Source organism: Bombus flavifrons, chromosome 13, assembly GCF_040668555.2.
Source record: "Bombus flavifrons isolate JBK064 chromosome 13, iyBomFlav1_principal, whole genome shotgun sequence".
Taxonomy (NCBI): domain Eukaryota; kingdom Metazoa; phylum Arthropoda; class Insecta; order Hymenoptera; family Apidae; genus Bombus; species Bombus flavifrons.
Window position 1 is genome coordinate 12,496,979 of NC_138454.1, and position 17,296 is coordinate 12,514,274.

The 17,296-nt window shown below is 34.0% G+C and overlaps 3 protein-coding genes across 7 annotated transcripts; 1 reads left to right on the top strand and 2 right to left on the bottom strand.

The window, feature by feature from the left end:
• Positions 1–231: 231 nt before the first annotated feature.
• Positions 232–8,572, top strand: exp (expansion). The gene is made up of 9 exons (XM_069125277.1): positions 232–537; positions 5,624–5,758; positions 6,144–6,301; positions 6,521–6,752; positions 6,887–7,085; positions 7,171–7,409; positions 7,498–7,591; positions 7,720–7,938; positions 8,108–8,572. Exons 2-9 carry the CDS (start codon positions 5,648–5,650, stop codon positions 8,221–8,223), a joined length of 1,368 nt encoding a protein of 455 aa, XP_068981378.1. The 5' UTR covers positions 232–537; positions 5,624–5,647; the 3' UTR covers positions 8,224–8,572.
• Positions 8,573–8,611: 39 nt separating this feature from the next.
• On the bottom strand, positions 8,612–11,698 carry LOC138185928 (protein saal1). 4 transcript variants are annotated; one of them, XM_069125281.1, is made up of 7 exons: positions 11,480–11,698; positions 11,121–11,314; positions 10,589–10,744; positions 9,850–10,111; positions 9,640–9,750; positions 9,196–9,552; positions 8,612–9,119 (listed from the first exon to the last, which is right to left on the bottom strand). In XM_069125281.1, exons 2-7 carry the CDS (start codon positions 11,283–11,285, stop codon positions 8,896–8,898), a joined length of 1,275 nt encoding a protein of 424 aa, XP_068981382.1. In that variant the 5' UTR covers positions 11,286–11,314; positions 11,480–11,698; the 3' UTR covers positions 8,612–8,895. The 4 variants fall into 4 exon arrangements, with proteins under 4 accessions (XP_068981382.1, XP_068981380.1, XP_068981381.1 ...); XM_069125279.1 differs by having other exon boundaries at positions 11,442–11,698; XM_069125280.1 differs by having other exon boundaries at positions 11,428–11,698.
• A 198-nt stretch (positions 11,699–11,896) lies between these two features.
• Positions 11,897–14,919, bottom strand: LOC138186086 (kynurenine/alpha-aminoadipate aminotransferase, mitochondrial). 2 transcript variants are annotated; one of them, XM_069125607.1, is made up of 8 exons: positions 14,501–14,919; positions 14,142–14,307; positions 13,465–13,651; positions 13,198–13,314; positions 12,782–13,105; positions 12,569–12,695; positions 12,251–12,459; positions 11,897–12,084 (listed from the first exon to the last, which is right to left on the bottom strand). In XM_069125607.1, exons 1-8 carry the CDS (start codon positions 14,565–14,567, stop codon positions 12,037–12,039), a joined length of 1,245 nt encoding a protein of 414 aa, XP_068981708.1. In that variant the 5' UTR covers positions 14,568–14,919; the 3' UTR covers positions 11,897–12,036. The 2 variants fall into 2 exon arrangements, with proteins under 2 accessions (XP_068981708.1, XP_068981709.1); XM_069125608.1 differs by having other exon boundaries at positions 14,142–14,399.
• Positions 14,920–17,296: the final 2,377 nt, after the last annotated feature.

Sequence of the window (17,296 nt, forward strand, 5' to 3'; positions counted from 1 at the left end):
AAATATAATTAATTTAAAATGTATAAAAGATATAAATGTACTCGGAGAGTAGTATATGGATATAATGTGAAATAAGATAAGTTGATATTGTGAACTATTGTTCACATTCGAGGTGACTCGAAGCCATCGCTTCTACTGTCCCAATTCAGGCCCATGTAGCACGAAGAGGGGTCCATGAAGAGACTAATACCGCGCATGCGTGGCCTTCGTCCTCGACTTGTCTCGAGGACAGCGCATGCGTTCACCAAGATGGCGGATAGGTTCTCACTCTTCAGTGGGCAAAGCTCTTTCAAAGCTGCGCCATATTAAAAAACTTGGATAAATTTTCTCGGGTTTTTAATCGATCTAAAGATACAATTTACGTTGAAACATTTCTTGTCCGTTTCTTTCATTTTATCGAAGTGAGATAAACAGACTGCGAGCGTGAATCCCGCGGTTTCACGAAGTGAATTATGGGTAATGGAGAAGACGCGAGTGCCTTTGACGTTTACGAACCATATTGAAAGGCATTTGGAAAAGTTTTGTTACCAAAGAAAGGTATGCAGATTAACAAAATGAAAAGATATGTTTTTAAATAGCCTTAACAGATATCTCCGGTTTCATAGCAACTAGATTTTAGATACTAATGTCCATTGTTATATATTATCGTTTGAGTAATTTAAATGCTGCTCACACAAATGGTTTTGCGTTGTTTTTTAAATTAATTGGCAAAGTTAAAATTACACGTGCAATCTTTCATCGTCTTAGAGCTCAAAATTAAGATTAATAATTCGGAAGTCGAACGATTCGCGTAAAAGATACTCTACATTTTTTAGATACTCGTGAACTGTACGAAGGTATATAACATATGGGATTTATTGGTTGACATGTGTGAACGTCTTTATAGTTGGAAGATTTTTTATTCAAAAAGAAAATCTGTCTTTTTATTTTGCTAAAATTAAAAAGATTTGTTTAATCGAATATATGTAATCAAGTACTGTGATTCTAAGTATGAAATATTTCTATCGATGTTACGTTAATATCTTACGAGATTGAAATAATCGAATAGAAAAATGAAGGATAATGAGAAGAATAATGAGAAAGATTATAGAATTAGAACGATAGCTATTATGTATTAAATTATAAATCTTTTAGACGAAAATAATATATACCGAACATTGCTTTAGTAAGATTCTCCATTACTCGGAGATTTTAGACTATTCGATTATTCGACCATTAACAAAAGTGAAAGTCCCTTGCCATTGGAGAGATATTTTCATAATAAAGATTAAAGATTACACGATAATCTATTACCATTGAAACAGATTTTTCAAATATTTCTCATTTAAATATTACGTCGCTTATTAATAACGCTTCTTTGTTACTAATTCTATTTAAATGGTTCTGACACTTCTAGTAAAATGGCGTAGAATTTTGTAATATTTTATCGTTTTTCAAATAACAACGCTCGAAATGTATATTAATTAATATTGTAAGTACGCGACGATATGTTACTTTTGTATTTTAATATTTTTATACATCTGAAAATATTGTTCGGTCTTTAGAAGTATGCGAAGTAAGCAAACACGACAAAAATTGATCTTTATACATAGAACCGAAAATCTGCCGGTGTTTATCGCGAACATATTTAACAATCAGTGTTGCTGTATTTAAAATTTTAACGAATTAACGAATTCGTAATAATAACTGTAGAGAAAGAAGTATTGCTTCGTACGTGTATATATATATATATATATATATATATATATATATATATATATATATCGTTATTAATAGCTGTACTTATAATCACGAGGATTTCTCAGTCACTTATCCGATCATCTATTTTATTCAGTTAATTACATACTCAAGTAATTAGTACAGAAATGCAAATGGCATGTAGATTCAATGTCTGTATCAAGGATTGCCCAAATCTATTTTCGAAATTCTTTGCTTTATAAACATATATAATTGATTATCGATTATTATTGACTCGATTATTCGTTTATTTCACGCGGTACCGTTAACTGCGATAAAACTGAACGATTAGTAAGAAATTACAACGATATCGTAATATTATTAGTAGAGGAAGCGATTAAACTGGAAGAAATGAAAATTTTAAGCAACCAAAGACATGCCTACTTGTCTGTTTTAAATAGAAAAAGGAATAGAAAAGAGAGGAAAAGTGTAATTTTCATACGTATGCGAATTTTATACGATAGATACGACAGGTAGGTATAGGTAGAAGGAGATTTTAACGCCTATATTAATAGGCGATGTCGCGACGCGTACATACCTAATACATACCTATATACATATATAATATTACACTAAAATACGTCTATAATAAAATCTTCGATTTAGGTTTCCTCGTGATAGACACGATTAACGAATATCAATTTCATTTTATAATTACGACGTTCATTTATTCGTATCCTTTAGCTACAGACGTCCGTATTCTCGTTATTACTACAGTCGTGTTTACAGTATAGTTTTCAGATGATTTAATCGATCCACGTTATCGACGAATTTTATCTATCGAATCATTGTCTTATAAAAACGAATCTAGTACGACTATCGTTTAAAACGACATTCGTATTCCCTTCTCAAGCTATCCGAAGCTATCCGAAGCTATCTGAAGCTATCCGAAGCTATCCGAAGCTATCTGAAGCTATCTGAAGCTATCTGAAGCTACGTCAAGCTACGTCAAGCTACCCGGACAGTTTGAAACAATTCTCTGGTAAATTATAACGAGTACTCTATGGTTAAGGGTTATTTTAAATGTACTGTAGGTGTCCGAAAGCTTATAGACTGGTGTACTGCACGTGATATCTACTTAAGCGTATATATGTATATTCGCAGATACTTTCGTATGTACATACGTATATCATAGGTACGTACATGGCATGGCACACACGTATAACGTTTATATGCGCACGTACTTAGGTACGTCCGCGAAACGTGTTAAGGAACACGCATTTCGTATTCGATTCGTGCACGCCTTACGGCACGGCGCGCATTCGTTCCTTTAAGCAGCGTGGAAAAACCGACACCGGCCGATACATTCTAAAAATGCTCAAAACTTCTCTCGCAACTTCTCTCGACACGCAACGATCTAAAGATGTTGCGGCTGCATAGTCGCCGTACGGCCCCGGTCAAGCGTTACGCTCGTTCGCAAATACGATCCGAATTTATAAATACTTTTACCGAATATATTCGTCATGTTCTATATGCCGCGTTCCAGTATGACAGCCACGTAATTGAATATCGTGGCACGAAAATAGGATATGCGCTACGTGGAAATATTTCGTTCATTTTTTTTTTTTTCTTTTTATGCCATATGTAGGTTTCTTTGACTTTCAACCGGTACATGATTTTCGTTTATCTTTTTCGAAATCTTCGAGCATCTGCCGCAAAGACGTAGAATAATAAAGAAACGGAAGAAGCTCGTTTAATCGATTCGTATATCACACTCCGTTCTACGATATATTCGATACCGATGGTACGAACGAAAAGTAGAGAAAAACTGTATTCGTATTTGTTTAAGCGACATCTCTTCTACTACTAGAAAAGAACAAGCATAGTATAATCGATGTTTCGCTGTGAATAATTATCGTATTTGTTATCGTAATTATCGTAATTGCTACCGATAGCAATTTCAGTGCACCGTTCTTTCGTTACTAGTACGATACTCCTTTACGTTACATTCTTACCTTTTATTTATCGATAAGAAAATTATTACGTTCTCCATTGCTATTAAAAATAGAAAGGTTTCAAAAGCTCTTAAAAATTAGACTCGAATAATTTGAATACGCGCAACATCGATTCTCGAATAAATCACGTAAAACGTATTTGGACGCTAGCGACCTACGATCTTTACCAGAGGAACAACTTTCGATATGAATATTCCTTGGCTCGGTGTTCGAATTAACCGAAAGGAACGTGAAAGTAGAAAGAACGCAGGACAATTTTTCTACGATCAAATATTACCGTATAATTTTCTGCTATATAGGTGGTATATAGGCTACGTGGTAGTAGGTACAGCCAAATATGGCAACGTTATGGCGAGAAGTCTTGTTAATCTACATAGAGAATCGACCGAGATTTCATCGCGTACGACAAAGTAGCTGTCCGAAATATCTTTGCAATGCCCGATAGGGTATAACGACCACTTTAAGGAAGACGGGGAAAACGAAAGATTAGATAGCCACGAAAAAAGAAGAAAATACAGTTGCAAAGGAAAACGAGATTAATACGAAATAATTTAATTTCATTAAAAACAGAGGAGAGGAAGAAGAAGAAGAAGGAGAGGAAGATCAAAATATATAGACGATAAACTTTCCAACGATTTATGTCCGAGCGAAGCACCATGGAAAAAGGGTTTCGATTCCGCATAGAATTTCCCTGAAACTCCTGGCTTTCACTTCTCTCCGAAGAATGCGAAGGCTGAGCGCCGCCAGACCCGTACCAACTGCTGCCCCCTTCACCAGCGTGCAATACGTTTAGACAATTTTTCAACATCGCCTCGGACAGAGTCGCTCGTCGCACGTCTCGTCTTCCCCGCTTTTCATCGTTTCGAGAAGGTGAAAGACACGTCGCTTTTGCGAACGCGATTCAAATTCTCTTTCCTCGAAATGTTAATGACTCAGAATGACTAAAGAAACGTACGATTTTTCGCAACACGGTGTTACGCGACAAAGTGTAAGCGTAAGTTGCTCCTTTGATCTTCTTCTTTTTCTTCTTTTTCTTCTTTTTCTTCTTCTTCTTCTTCTTCCTCTTCTTCTTCCGTCTATTCCGAAAGAGAAACGTTTATTTTCGGCATTTGACACCTGTGAATGTTTGTTAATAGAGTTACGTTAAAATAAATATTGGAAATCGAGTATAAACATCGGACACGCTGGAAGAACGTAATTTCAAGGTAAAATGTATAAATGTTTTGATCCAGTGAATTAACGAATCAACGACGAACAAGCAACTATAGACATTTTTAAATGTGTACGTCGTACGTCGTTCGACTTTAATTTTTAATCACCACATGTAAATGTAATTTAGTTTTTTATTATTTTCAAAGTTACGAACTGTTACACCATAAAAACATTAATTATTTAAACGTTAATATGGAATAGCCGAGACAAGCGATTATTACCGTTTTAACTAATCCGTTTCTAACTATATCGAGATAGATAAAATGTGGTGGATCGATCATAATAATCATAATATAATAATCATAATCGGGATGAATATGCAATTCGGATAATAACGTTTATTTAATCGGGTGCAAAGTTACGCGGTCAGCGTACTTGTTACATCGCGTGGAAAGATTGCACGGTGAAAGTATCGGCTGTTTATATTTGCTCTGAAAAAATCGAATTATTGCTCGATAGTCTTTGTTACGTAACGACGATAACTTTCAAAGTTTAAATCTTCGCCGTGATTTCATCGATCATCGATCTTGTACATGGATAATGCGATATTCGCAGCGAGTATTCGTCGAATCGCTGTTCAAATAGCGATATAATAGCGATATAATTTGCCAAATTCTCGCCAATTATACGCAGCAATTATAACAGCATAACAATTTTAAGTATACGTGAAATTGCGCGTAACGCAAAATTTTAAAAAAGAAACGAATGTTTTCGCATAGATTGAGAGAGTCTTTCGGTGAAAAATGGTATCGAGGCGGAAGATTCTATCTCGATCGAGGGACAACCTCGTTGAAGCGCAATACGAGGATCAAGACGAGGAGGATGTGTGGTACAATCTTGATAAACTTTACAAGGTAAAGTAGTAATACACCCCATTGCTAATAATATAAAAGTGATATTCGATAATATTAATAATAATAATAATTAAGGTAAGCTCAGTTACAACCCCACTAGAACCGGTTAAGAAAAATTATCCTCTAACTTTGATCGCTTGTAACGTTGCAGAGGCACTGTATCGGTCTTAAACATTCTCTGATTTATAGACGTAAGAGATAAAACGTTGGACACCGTTTAAGAACAAATCGTTACAATTACACAAGTAATTTTAATTTGACAAATGTTTCTCTCGTACAATTATTTTCTACCAGATGTTCAATTTGCTCGTTCACTCTCTATACAACGTTATATCGAGGAAAAACACGTATACAACGATGCTATGACATCGATGTTTTATTTCAGGATCATATCCAAGAAGTACTGGACAAATGGAACCAAATCGACGACGAAATTTGGGCCAAGGTAATCGTTTTCGAAAGGAACCGCAGGGTAGCAAAAGCGTACGCCAGGGCACCTGTTCTCACGATTAATGGATCTAACGATGGATTCGATGGTTTCAGGTAAACCAACCGTATTACAATCTTTAAATGCTAAAAAAAATTAATTCTAAACAAAATTCCAAGTATCCTCAACGCAGTTAAACAGTTAAACAGTTAACAAAGCAGATAAAAAAAGTCTCGGTAGTAAAGTATATAAAAGAAAAAAAAGAAAAATGTATAGAAGGAAAGTTGCAGAGAAAACAACAAATTATTACGTTTTCTGTTCTTTCTGAAACATAGGATAGGATTGTGCGGTTTCGAAAATCCTATGAGGGATACGAAAACGGAAGAGGCGAAGAAACACATTAACCAAGGTGTAAAGATTAAAATGGACGAGCAAGGGAACATATTAATAAAAAGGTTGTGTAAAAATAACGTTTACATAAAGCCGACCAGTCAGGAAGACAACGCAATTGGAGCAGAAATTGCACGGAATTCTCAAGGAGCGTTAGAACATGAGAAACCGGGGAAAGTAAGCGTTCCACGATATATTTTACTCCGATTCTTCAAACCCACCTTTTTCTTTCATTTCGCTTATACAGATACTATATACATAACAGATTTCATTCCATGCCCTATCGTCGTTCTTTTTACATCTGTTACCAGGTGTTCGATATGAATAAGTTTCAAACGAATCTTTCCCGGGAGACTCGAAGAGCATATCCGGACAGAAGAAGATTAGAAATGCAGTGTCTGAGCGCAATTGTTTTCGTCAAAACCGAACCAGACCTTCTTCAATGTCCCGTTTGGGTCCTCATTGTAAATGTTGTCGGTTTAGACATGTTGAAATCCAAATTACCACCAGGTGTAGTGAATCAACGATTTTACCGATTGTTTCGTTCGACATTTAACGTAAATGTGCGCTCGTACATAACGTACAAATAAATTAGTTCTAGCGTTACAAAGGCCTGTGGATATTAAAAATCGACCTAGGATACCGATTCCCGATGAAGATCCGTATAGTATAGCAGGAGTTTCATCTTCGATTGGAGTTTCCGAGGCGTTCCAGCAGGACCGAGAAGCTCGAGAACAGATCTACGCTCAATCAACGAGTAGTAGACAAAGAAGAGCCGAAAGGCCACCGAAACTACCGCCAAGGGAGAATATTTATAGTCATGATATACCTAAAGTAATTATATGTACACAATTTTTCATTCCACTTCTTAATGTTACTTTAAAAGAATGATATTTAATGATATTCATTTCACTCGTTTCAGCCTGATTATGACGACATAGAAGATGACTATGCTAGAAAACCTGTCATAACGAACGAGGACAAGAGAAATAGAAACGACGACAAAAAGAAATACGGTAAACTTTCGGTTCTTTAACAAATTATCCACGCATTTAAACCATTATTACGAATATTTAGACAAAAATGATAAGAGTTCTTTTCTTTTGAGAAAATAATAATCATACATATGTTCCTTTTTCAACAGACGATCCGTATTACTGCGGATTAAGAGCTCGTGTTCCTAACTTTGTAAAGATGGCGAAAAATAGTAAAGTCTCGACAAGAATGTACGCCAGACCTCCCAATCAAGCAACATATGCTGCTACCGGTTACGCTAGTAGCCAATCCTCTCAAATTTATGGCCATTTACCTGGCAATCGACCGCCAATTATGTATCACGCACGAAGCTTCGAAAGTGGACTTGGTATTATAACATACTTTTGCAAAAATTCCGAAAAATTCCGAAAAATTCCGAAAAATTCCGAAAAATTCTGAAAAATTTAATATATAATAACAATCTAATCCAACGTATTAATCGATATATTAAAAAATAACTAACAAATTCCTTACTTTTCGTTTTCCTTTTTTCGCAGATTCAGATGGTAGAAACGAATCACCGTATAACCATATATATGGAAGGTTTCCTGTACCGACCAGAGGAGTAATTCCTCCTACACCCAGAGCGATGTATATCGGAGAGTGGGACTAAAAATAAAGAAAATTAACAAAAAGCAAGTTAGCATATAAACAAGTGAACAACAAGTTTCAAACGAGGACGAAACAATATCACCAAATGCAGGTATAATAGAACGTAAAACACAGTTAAAAGAACCTTATGCATAAAAATGTATGCATTCGTTAAAAACGGAATAAAATAAAGACTACGCGCAACACATACAAATATAAGTAAATAATTAGCAACAGAAAGGACTAAAACGAGAGTGGAGTAGTTATAAAAAAAAGGAAGAACTGATCTTCCGTTTGTACCTATAAACTGTATATTGTTAATGTACTACTTGAAATACTCAAATTTTTATTGCAATAAAATTGTAGAACAATGCCAACTTTTATTTATACACCTTTGAGCAAGTATAAAGTTTTCTGATTAAAAGTGGTAAAAAACATTTTAATATAAAAAGAGAATATAAAGATATATAAAATTAATACAAAATTTTTGTCCAATCTAATACAATTTGTAGGATATGATAGGAGTTGTATACAACATGTAGAAGCGATTTCTTATGAAGGTGAAAAAAGATTTTTCGTTTAATCGAATAATTAAAAAATCCAATCGTCGTGTCTTTATCAAAGGTTATAACAATAATTGCTTTCATCGGTTAACTCAATCATTTTCTTTTTGCTATTATTCTAAACCCTCATTTTATTTGTTCGGTAATCCATTTATTATACTAATGATCTTTTCTGCAGGAATTTTTGATTTTAATAAATTTATCGTATGATCGGTAACAGACTCTTCGTTTATTTTCAAAATTTTTATAATTTCATCTGCAGAAGAGATTTTTGACACTTCGATCCAATATCCTACAAGATATTTTAGTAATTCTCCCATTGTTTCTTTGGAATCTTCTTCTTCTTCTTTCATTGCTGCAAAAAATAACCATAGTATATCTATAAATATCTATAGTACAGAAAGTCATTCGTATATAACGATATAATTCACCTGTGTTGATGCTAACTATAATTTTTAAAACTGTCGCATCTATATCAACTGTCGAGTCTGCCCTTAGAAATCCTTTCCATCGAAAATCGAGAATCATTTCTGCACATCTATGAACGCAAGAAGCTTTCGTCTCATCTAAAGGATAAAGATTCCACGGATCGATAAAACTTGCTAAAATTCTTCGTAGAATCTCTACTGTTCTGTTTAAATTGTCTTCTTGCAAGATCTCTTGATGAATTTGATGTCCTTTTCGAACAATCGAAAACAACTCCAACCAATCTTCAAGATATTTTAAAGTCGAAGATGAATAAGGTGCTTCGTCTTGAGGAAAAACTTCTTCGAAGGATTCCAACATTCCTACAAGTTTCAAATTTCTCGTTTGCCTTCTATCTCATACAGATGGATTGGATAATTTTTCGTTAAAAATATAATGAAATTTGGCACCTGGCAGAAAACTAGAAGATTCGAATAGCTCATCCAATAATGTTTCCCCAGATGAAAGATCGATCTCTGCCGAAGAACGCAAAAAACTTGTCGTTGCGATCAAAAGTTCCTCTGTAATAATTTAATTTGATCAGTATTAAATTCAAATTCCTATTTGTTTTTAATCTCATTATTACTACTGTTGCAAAGAGTAAGTATTATTGTAGTTACCGTTTGTGGAACTTTTTAAGATAAAAGGAATCACCTCCCTTAAAAAGGTTGAATTTCTTAAATTAACTCTCCATTTTGATTCAGGATTGATTTGAATATTCCAAAGTGCAGAACGTAGAAGACGAAGTATTTGTACTAATGTAGCACTGTCTTCGGAAGAAAGGAGGCGAAGAATTGTTTCAAGAAGCTCCTCTTTCTCTCCCAATGCATCAAGCACTGACGGTTCGCAAGTCATATTGCCAATTATTCCCAAAATTATTTCCTATAAAAATAAGAATACTAAGAAGCTTTTACATATAATATAAAATGCGAAAGGAAACATAGTTTTTTGTTAATCAAAAATTTACTATTATGATCTATGAATCTTTTAAGAGGTTTAAAAATATGTACAAAATAGGTTCAAAGTATTTTAATATATGGAAAGGATAAATAGAAAATAAGATTAAGAAATTCTAACTATTCGATTAGTGAGTAAGTTTATGACTTAACAAAATTTAGATACATTATAAACAAATAGCTTCTATTTATTAGCGTTTCAATTCAGTTATTTCAATTAGAAAATCATTAAGAACCATAAAGGATTCGATATATATAAAAGGAGTATACGGCGTATAGAAATCAAGGACTGCAAGTTCTTATAGTCTAGAAATCATGGTACTCTGGAAATGTTTTCTAAGATTTTTATTGAATAAATAAAATACAGATCTAAGAGATAAAATAATCTTGAAATAAATCGTACCGTAAATCTTGGTTCTTCGGATGAATTCAAAGCAAATTCTGCAATTTTAAGAAAATCATTATCTACAAGAAAGTTAACAACGTCTTTCTCCGCAGTCATATCCCATAATGTGCACAAGTCGTACTCCACTTTCTCGTTCCAGCCATCTTCGAAAACCTTTGCAATATTCAGTTTATTTAAATTACTTTGAACACGCTCATATAACAAATGTTAATATACAAGTATGTATAAGTAGATATGTGTATGTTGTATAGATTAAACGCATAAATAATTTTTATCAAAATGCTTCGATTATACGTAACTTTGAAAGAGCTAAAGACTGTTTGGTGAAACGAATGAATTTACAAAGTTTATTATAATTATTAAGACATAATTTAGCTTATTTATATCGTCAAAATAAACATCTTTAATATAACAGAGATTTAAGTAATACCTTTCTTAAAACATGACTTATTGAAATTTAACAATAAAACATAGGAAATTAATACGAGCTTGAATCAAATGTAACTCGACTTAAGACTATGATACGTACCTTTGATATTGAAAGTAAAATATTGATTATCCATTTGCCGCTATAAAGAGTATCTCCTACAGTATCTCCTTTCAACTTTTCAATTTCGTCTTCTCCGATTTCTCGAGTTTCTAACAGTACGTTTGGTTCCACTTTGTCAGTTTCAGGTTCCTGAACCTCGCTCATTCTTCCTACTCGCTAAACCACTATTCTTTCTACAGTATTTTTTTACGAATTATTATCGATTTTACAGATAGTTACATTAAGTTGATAATAATTTGAACAAAGATATACTTAGAGAAATAATAATTTATCACAAATTATTCACTTTCTGGTACGAACTTGGCACAGCTGATTGATGTAAATGGAGATAACCTAACCTTTTTCGACACTTGTTGTTGCTTGAGCTTATTTATTTAAACGAATTTTACTAATGTTTAGTCCTGCGATATTTTTCGTGTCATTCACATCGCAGCCACCAGCGTAAATTCTAAATTGTGAATTCAAAATCATATCGATAACTCAGGATCGAGTTCGATATCCACCAGTCACTGAAAACATGATATTCCAAGTGAAATATCGTACGAACCTTAAGGTAAACACAACATTAGTGCGGATTTCTATTGAAATCTTACATGCATTTAGCTGCGAATTATAAAAAAGGATACATATATTTTTTTATCTTATTGCATCGCAAATTAAAATTAAAAGAATTAAAAACTAAAAATTGCAAATTATATATCCATCTATAATGTATTATATCTGTTCTTTTTCCACGGGGAAGATGAATTAAAATATTTAAAAGCTTGATATATAATATTTATTTTCTTAATGATTCACATACTACAAATTACAAAAGAATTACAAACTTAATTATAGCTGTAAAAGAAAAGACGCGAAGAAACATAAATAATATATTTCAACTCCGTTTCCAGTTCTATTTTCTTATCTCTTCGCGTATCAACGTAGCTAGCGTTGAAAGCGCCTGAAAAGAAAGAAACGACGTAATATAATTTTCACATAAGAATATGTGAAATATATAAACGAATTAGTAGAAACGTACATATACTAGACGTTAGAAGAACATTGATGCGATACTATAAATTATTAGGTGAATTAAATACAAAACGGAAATCAAAGAAAACAAGAACCTTATCGATTTCTTGCGGTGTCGCGTAACTGTAGCATAGTCTGAGATGCTGTTCAGGTTTCGAGCGGTCGTGGTTAAACGCATGACCGGGAATAAGAAAAATCCCTTGGGAAATACACTTTGTCCTTGCCAATTCCATTACATCTTTCGTTTTATTCACTTTTAGCCAAACGAACATCCCACCCTTTGGAACGTTCCATTCTGCCAATCCTAAAGTATAAAAGATGCTTTTGTTTCGAGATAAAGAAAACGGTACTAAGTTAAAAATTTTCGATTTTTAAAAAACGAAACCTTGCTGTAATTTGATATTATTATATACCGGTAAGATGTTTTTCCATCAAGGACAGCATAATGTCTCGTCTTTCGTGATAAAATTTCTGAATGTCGTTAAAATGTTGCCGTATCTTCTCCAGATCCCATACGTTTAGTAATTTGAACAGCAAAACCTGTAAAAATAATAATCATCGACGAAGGGAAATACTTTGATTTCCGTATGAAATATTTGTAATGTACGTAAGATTGTAAAAATTACTTGCGATAAAGAGGAAGCGTGAATATTCGTTGCTTCCATGTGTGTAGTTAATTTTTTAATGACTTCTTTATGCGCTGTAACAACGCCTAATCTAAGTCCGGCGCTTAGAATTTTGCTGAAAGAATCCAAACGTATTACACGTCCCTTGGTATCCAATTCGAGGAAGGTGGTAGGTTTCTTATCGACGAAATGGATAAAACAATAGGGATCGTCCTCGATGATTAAAAAGTTGTATGTATCAGCTAATTCATAAACTTCCCTTCTTCGCGATTCTGTCAAAACTGTTCCCGTTGGATTGGCTCCTGTAGGATTCGTGTAAAGGACCTACGAAACAAGTTCATCCTTCTTTATATCCGAATATGGTAATACGTAGTAATATACGATCGATTACGTAAAAAATCTTCTCTGCAACTCACTTTTGGCATTGGTTTACCACTGTCTCGTCTTTCTTCGCAAATGTTTCTTATATTTACCGGAATTATACCATCCCGATCTTGCGAAATTTCGATGAATTCTGGCATTAAAGGCGCGAGCTGAAGAAAAGATGAAGAACGTTGAAGAGTTCGATAAAATAAAATCTATTAAAACAGCTTGAGAATATCGAGGTATTTAGTCTTAGTTAGAGGGAGATCGAAATCATAAAAAAAAAAAAAAAAAAATAGTAAACGAATGTGTAGGTTTACCGCATTTAGAATTCCGTCGTAAGTCGGTGCTTGAACCATCACAGGATCGCCTGTTTCTAAAGTCATCTCGAAAATTTTGCTACACCCGTCCATCGATCCAGACGTGAAAAGTACGTCCCAGTCTTTGTATATCGGCTTGTGCCAATATTCTTGAAATTCTCGCATCTTTTTTAACAATGGTAAGTATCTTAAATCGAAAAATAAAAGAATAAAGAATGATGGAAGAAGTATACGATACTATTTATATATATATATAATATTATCGCATACTATACAGCATACTATACAGCATACTATGCAGCATACTATACAGCATACTATACAGCATACTATACAGCATACTATACAGCATACTATACAGCATAGTATACAGCATACATCAGCACTAGATGCACAACGATTAGTAAGCAAGAGAGAATAAGAATGCAACGACATCGTTATAATAGGTTATGGGCCTAAAGTACGAACGAAAGATTATTCTTATTGTACAGATTGTATTATCGTGTCTGCGAAATCATGGTACAGATAGTCGGATGATGATCGTAGGTGCAAAACCAAGTGGGCGGAAAAAAGGAGAACATTTTTTCGTTTTCGAGAAAATCGAGTCTGAAAATGCATCAAGTAGCCGTTGATAGAGTAAAGTATATTTTATTCTTGTTTCTTATTTTATAAATTACCCTTGGGAAGGACCATATTGAAGAGACCAGGACAACTCTTCTCCGACGAGTTTTACTTTTGTTCCACCCTTGTACGTTACGGAGATATCCACGAAAGGAAATGTCTTTGTATTCGGCATTCCATTAGCTAGACTTATCGCATCTTTCGCTTCTATAAATCTCATCGCTGTGTTATGCAGAAATGTTATTTACATATGAATTATCTTTAGAAATTATTGTTTCCAAGAGATACAGGATAGACAGAGTTTTACGAATTGTCTAATAAAATATCTGATATCGCGGACAATGTTATTATAACAGCGATAATAAAAACAATATTAATAAGAAATGTGATATAGGAAGAAATTAAGAGTTCTTACCCAATTCACGAAGGATACTAGACTTTCGCCTTCTCGTGACATTCGTTAGAAACGTTGAAAAATCCATTATGGATTACGAACCTCTGGTTAATGTTTAATATTTGATCTTTGTTTCGGTTAATTTTTGTCAAAACGATAGCGTCCAAGCGAGTCGAATAACTCCGGCTTTACCCAATTCGATCGAGCCAAATAAATTCGGTAAATCGATAATTTCTAAATATTTTAAATTTATTATGAAATACCGGATCGATCGATACGAAGCGAGCGTGTCGAAAGTGATGGAGAGACTGGACTTCAGAACAACTATGGTTTTAACAAAACTCAGCCTGTTATTCGTGTCGTGGGTTATCATCAGCCTACATTGTTGATACGTTACGATCGAAGCGTTACAAATCAAACCATTGTAATCGATGAAAATTTCCCTCGACCAGATATAAAGCAATTATGGAATGGAAAAATATTTCACAAGAAAATAAATTAATTAATTATAGAAATGAAAAGATAAACGTATCGCGTAACGTAATGCTCTCGTAACTCTTTTAAGTTTGTTCTTGCACTGATCGTAAACAGCGATATCATCGTGGCGTTGGTAAATAGGAAGATAAGATGCGCGTAAAAAGAACAAAAATCATGGAGGATATTACTTCAACGTCTTATGTTCAACATGTATATTTTATTTCGTATCTGAAAAAATAGAGACACGGTAAAGAAAATGAGTATTCTACTATTATTCATCCATTGCAAAAAAGGTTGTCGAGTAAGGATCGGAGAGATTATCGTTATAAACAGCGTAAGTCGAGTACATTCTCATTGTAAAATGTTTCTTGTAAGTTTGCAGGGATTCGGATGTAGAAAGAATTACTTTCATCGTTATTATCGTTACTCGCTCGTATCTCGATAACCATGCTGAAAAATCGAAATGTTACAACGAAGAAGATTTACATCGAGTAAAAATCATAAAGGCATGGGTTTTCGACGTAATTATACGATTCTCGTACTTTTCTTACGGTATTCTTTCTTTCTTCGCCACGTCGTACGTCAGCGAGTAACGAAGAAAATTCACAAAAAGATATCTTTCGCGGAGACTGCCTGATCATTTCGATAATGGGAAAGAAAAATTTGTAAATTTAACGGGAAGGCATGACGAAAGAAAGCGATAGTAGGAAACGGTGAAAGTTTTATTGTTCGTACACATCAGGAAGGATCTTTCTTTAAAACGTTACGAAAGACGATAGAACTTTTTTTTTTTCCCCCTCTCGTGATCATGATTTTCATCATAATCATAATCACCCTGTTTCCTCTTTCCTCGCTTGTTATCCTCCCTTCTTATACTCGTTAGCATTCGACACCTTCCCTTCCCTCGTTTTCTCTTCTAGTTTTTACAATTTCTCTATTGCTTTTATTTCTCATTTACTCTTTCGTCGCGTGATCGTGAAACGCTATATCGTTATAATCGTTTTCTGCTTCTTTTTTTCTTTTCATCTTTTTTCTGCTCTTCTTGGCTAGACGTTAATTCATTTTTTCTTCTTCTTACCTTAATTACAGCATTCTTTCCTCGTTATAATCAGACCGACAAGGATAATCACAATTACGATTACGATTGTCATCACTATAACTATTTATCGAATCAAATCGTTAATTATTAATTACGTTACCCCTTTTGATTCATCGAGATTATCCTTTGCGCGACAGTACTATCTAAATGATAATGGAAGAAGACCCGGCGGAAAGGCACCAACACAAGTTTCGCGTTGTAACGTAATTATGTAAACACGTAGTCGGGTTCGCGTTTATATCGTTCCTTTATCGTCGAAAATTTTCGACAAAACTTACGAATAAGAACAACATCGATCGTTAGTATCAAACTGCTAATACATAATATAGTACAAAACGATAAAGTAACGCCAACAATATGAACAACGACGAAATAAACAAACAGTCGAACGATACTTGACACGACAAAATCAAGCAGCTTGACGAACAACGATAAAATAACGATTCTCGAAAAAAAAAAAAAGAAAGAAGAAAGCGAAACATAAAATGTCGTATTTGCATCGTATTTGCATCGTATTTGCAAAGATAAAAGATTATAAACGCGTCCCGATCGATGGAAAAATTTACAACATTGTTGATACTTGGCTCTGGTTTTTCTAGTTTTCTAGACACGATTGCGTGCATTCCGTGCATTCCATGCATTCATACGCGCTCATACTCGTCACGAGTCACATACGCACATACATACACGAAGGATTTCTGCTTCTGAATTGGCAGTCGTCAAAGCGTCGTTATAATTAATCGATTAAGCACGATCAAGTATGAGAAAAGAAGGCATTAAAAACGAACGAAAGTTGGAAAGAAGTTTTGAAAGTGCCCGGGCACTTTTAATTTCAATCGAAACGAACGGGGCTCGTTTGGCGGCACGATTTTTCGTTTTTGATTAGCACGAAATAACAAAACCATATAGATTAATTCGAGTTAGACGATTATTTGCTTCGTAACAATTTTATTTCCGTAGAACGCAAAACCATAACGAGAGTAACGTAATTATTCGATTTAAAGGAAAAGATATATCGATCGTCGTTTCCCCTTCAACCTTTCGATTAATCTAACTCTTATACTTTTATTTTTAATTGCGCATATCGCACGTACATATCTATCATATAGACAAGTATTAAAAAATAAAACAAAAAAAAAAAAAAATGATCGACGAGAAGTACTTTTCACGTTTTTTTCCACGCACAACTATTTTTAGTCAACAACGTCTTTTTAAAAGTTTTGATTTTTTCTCTCTAACGC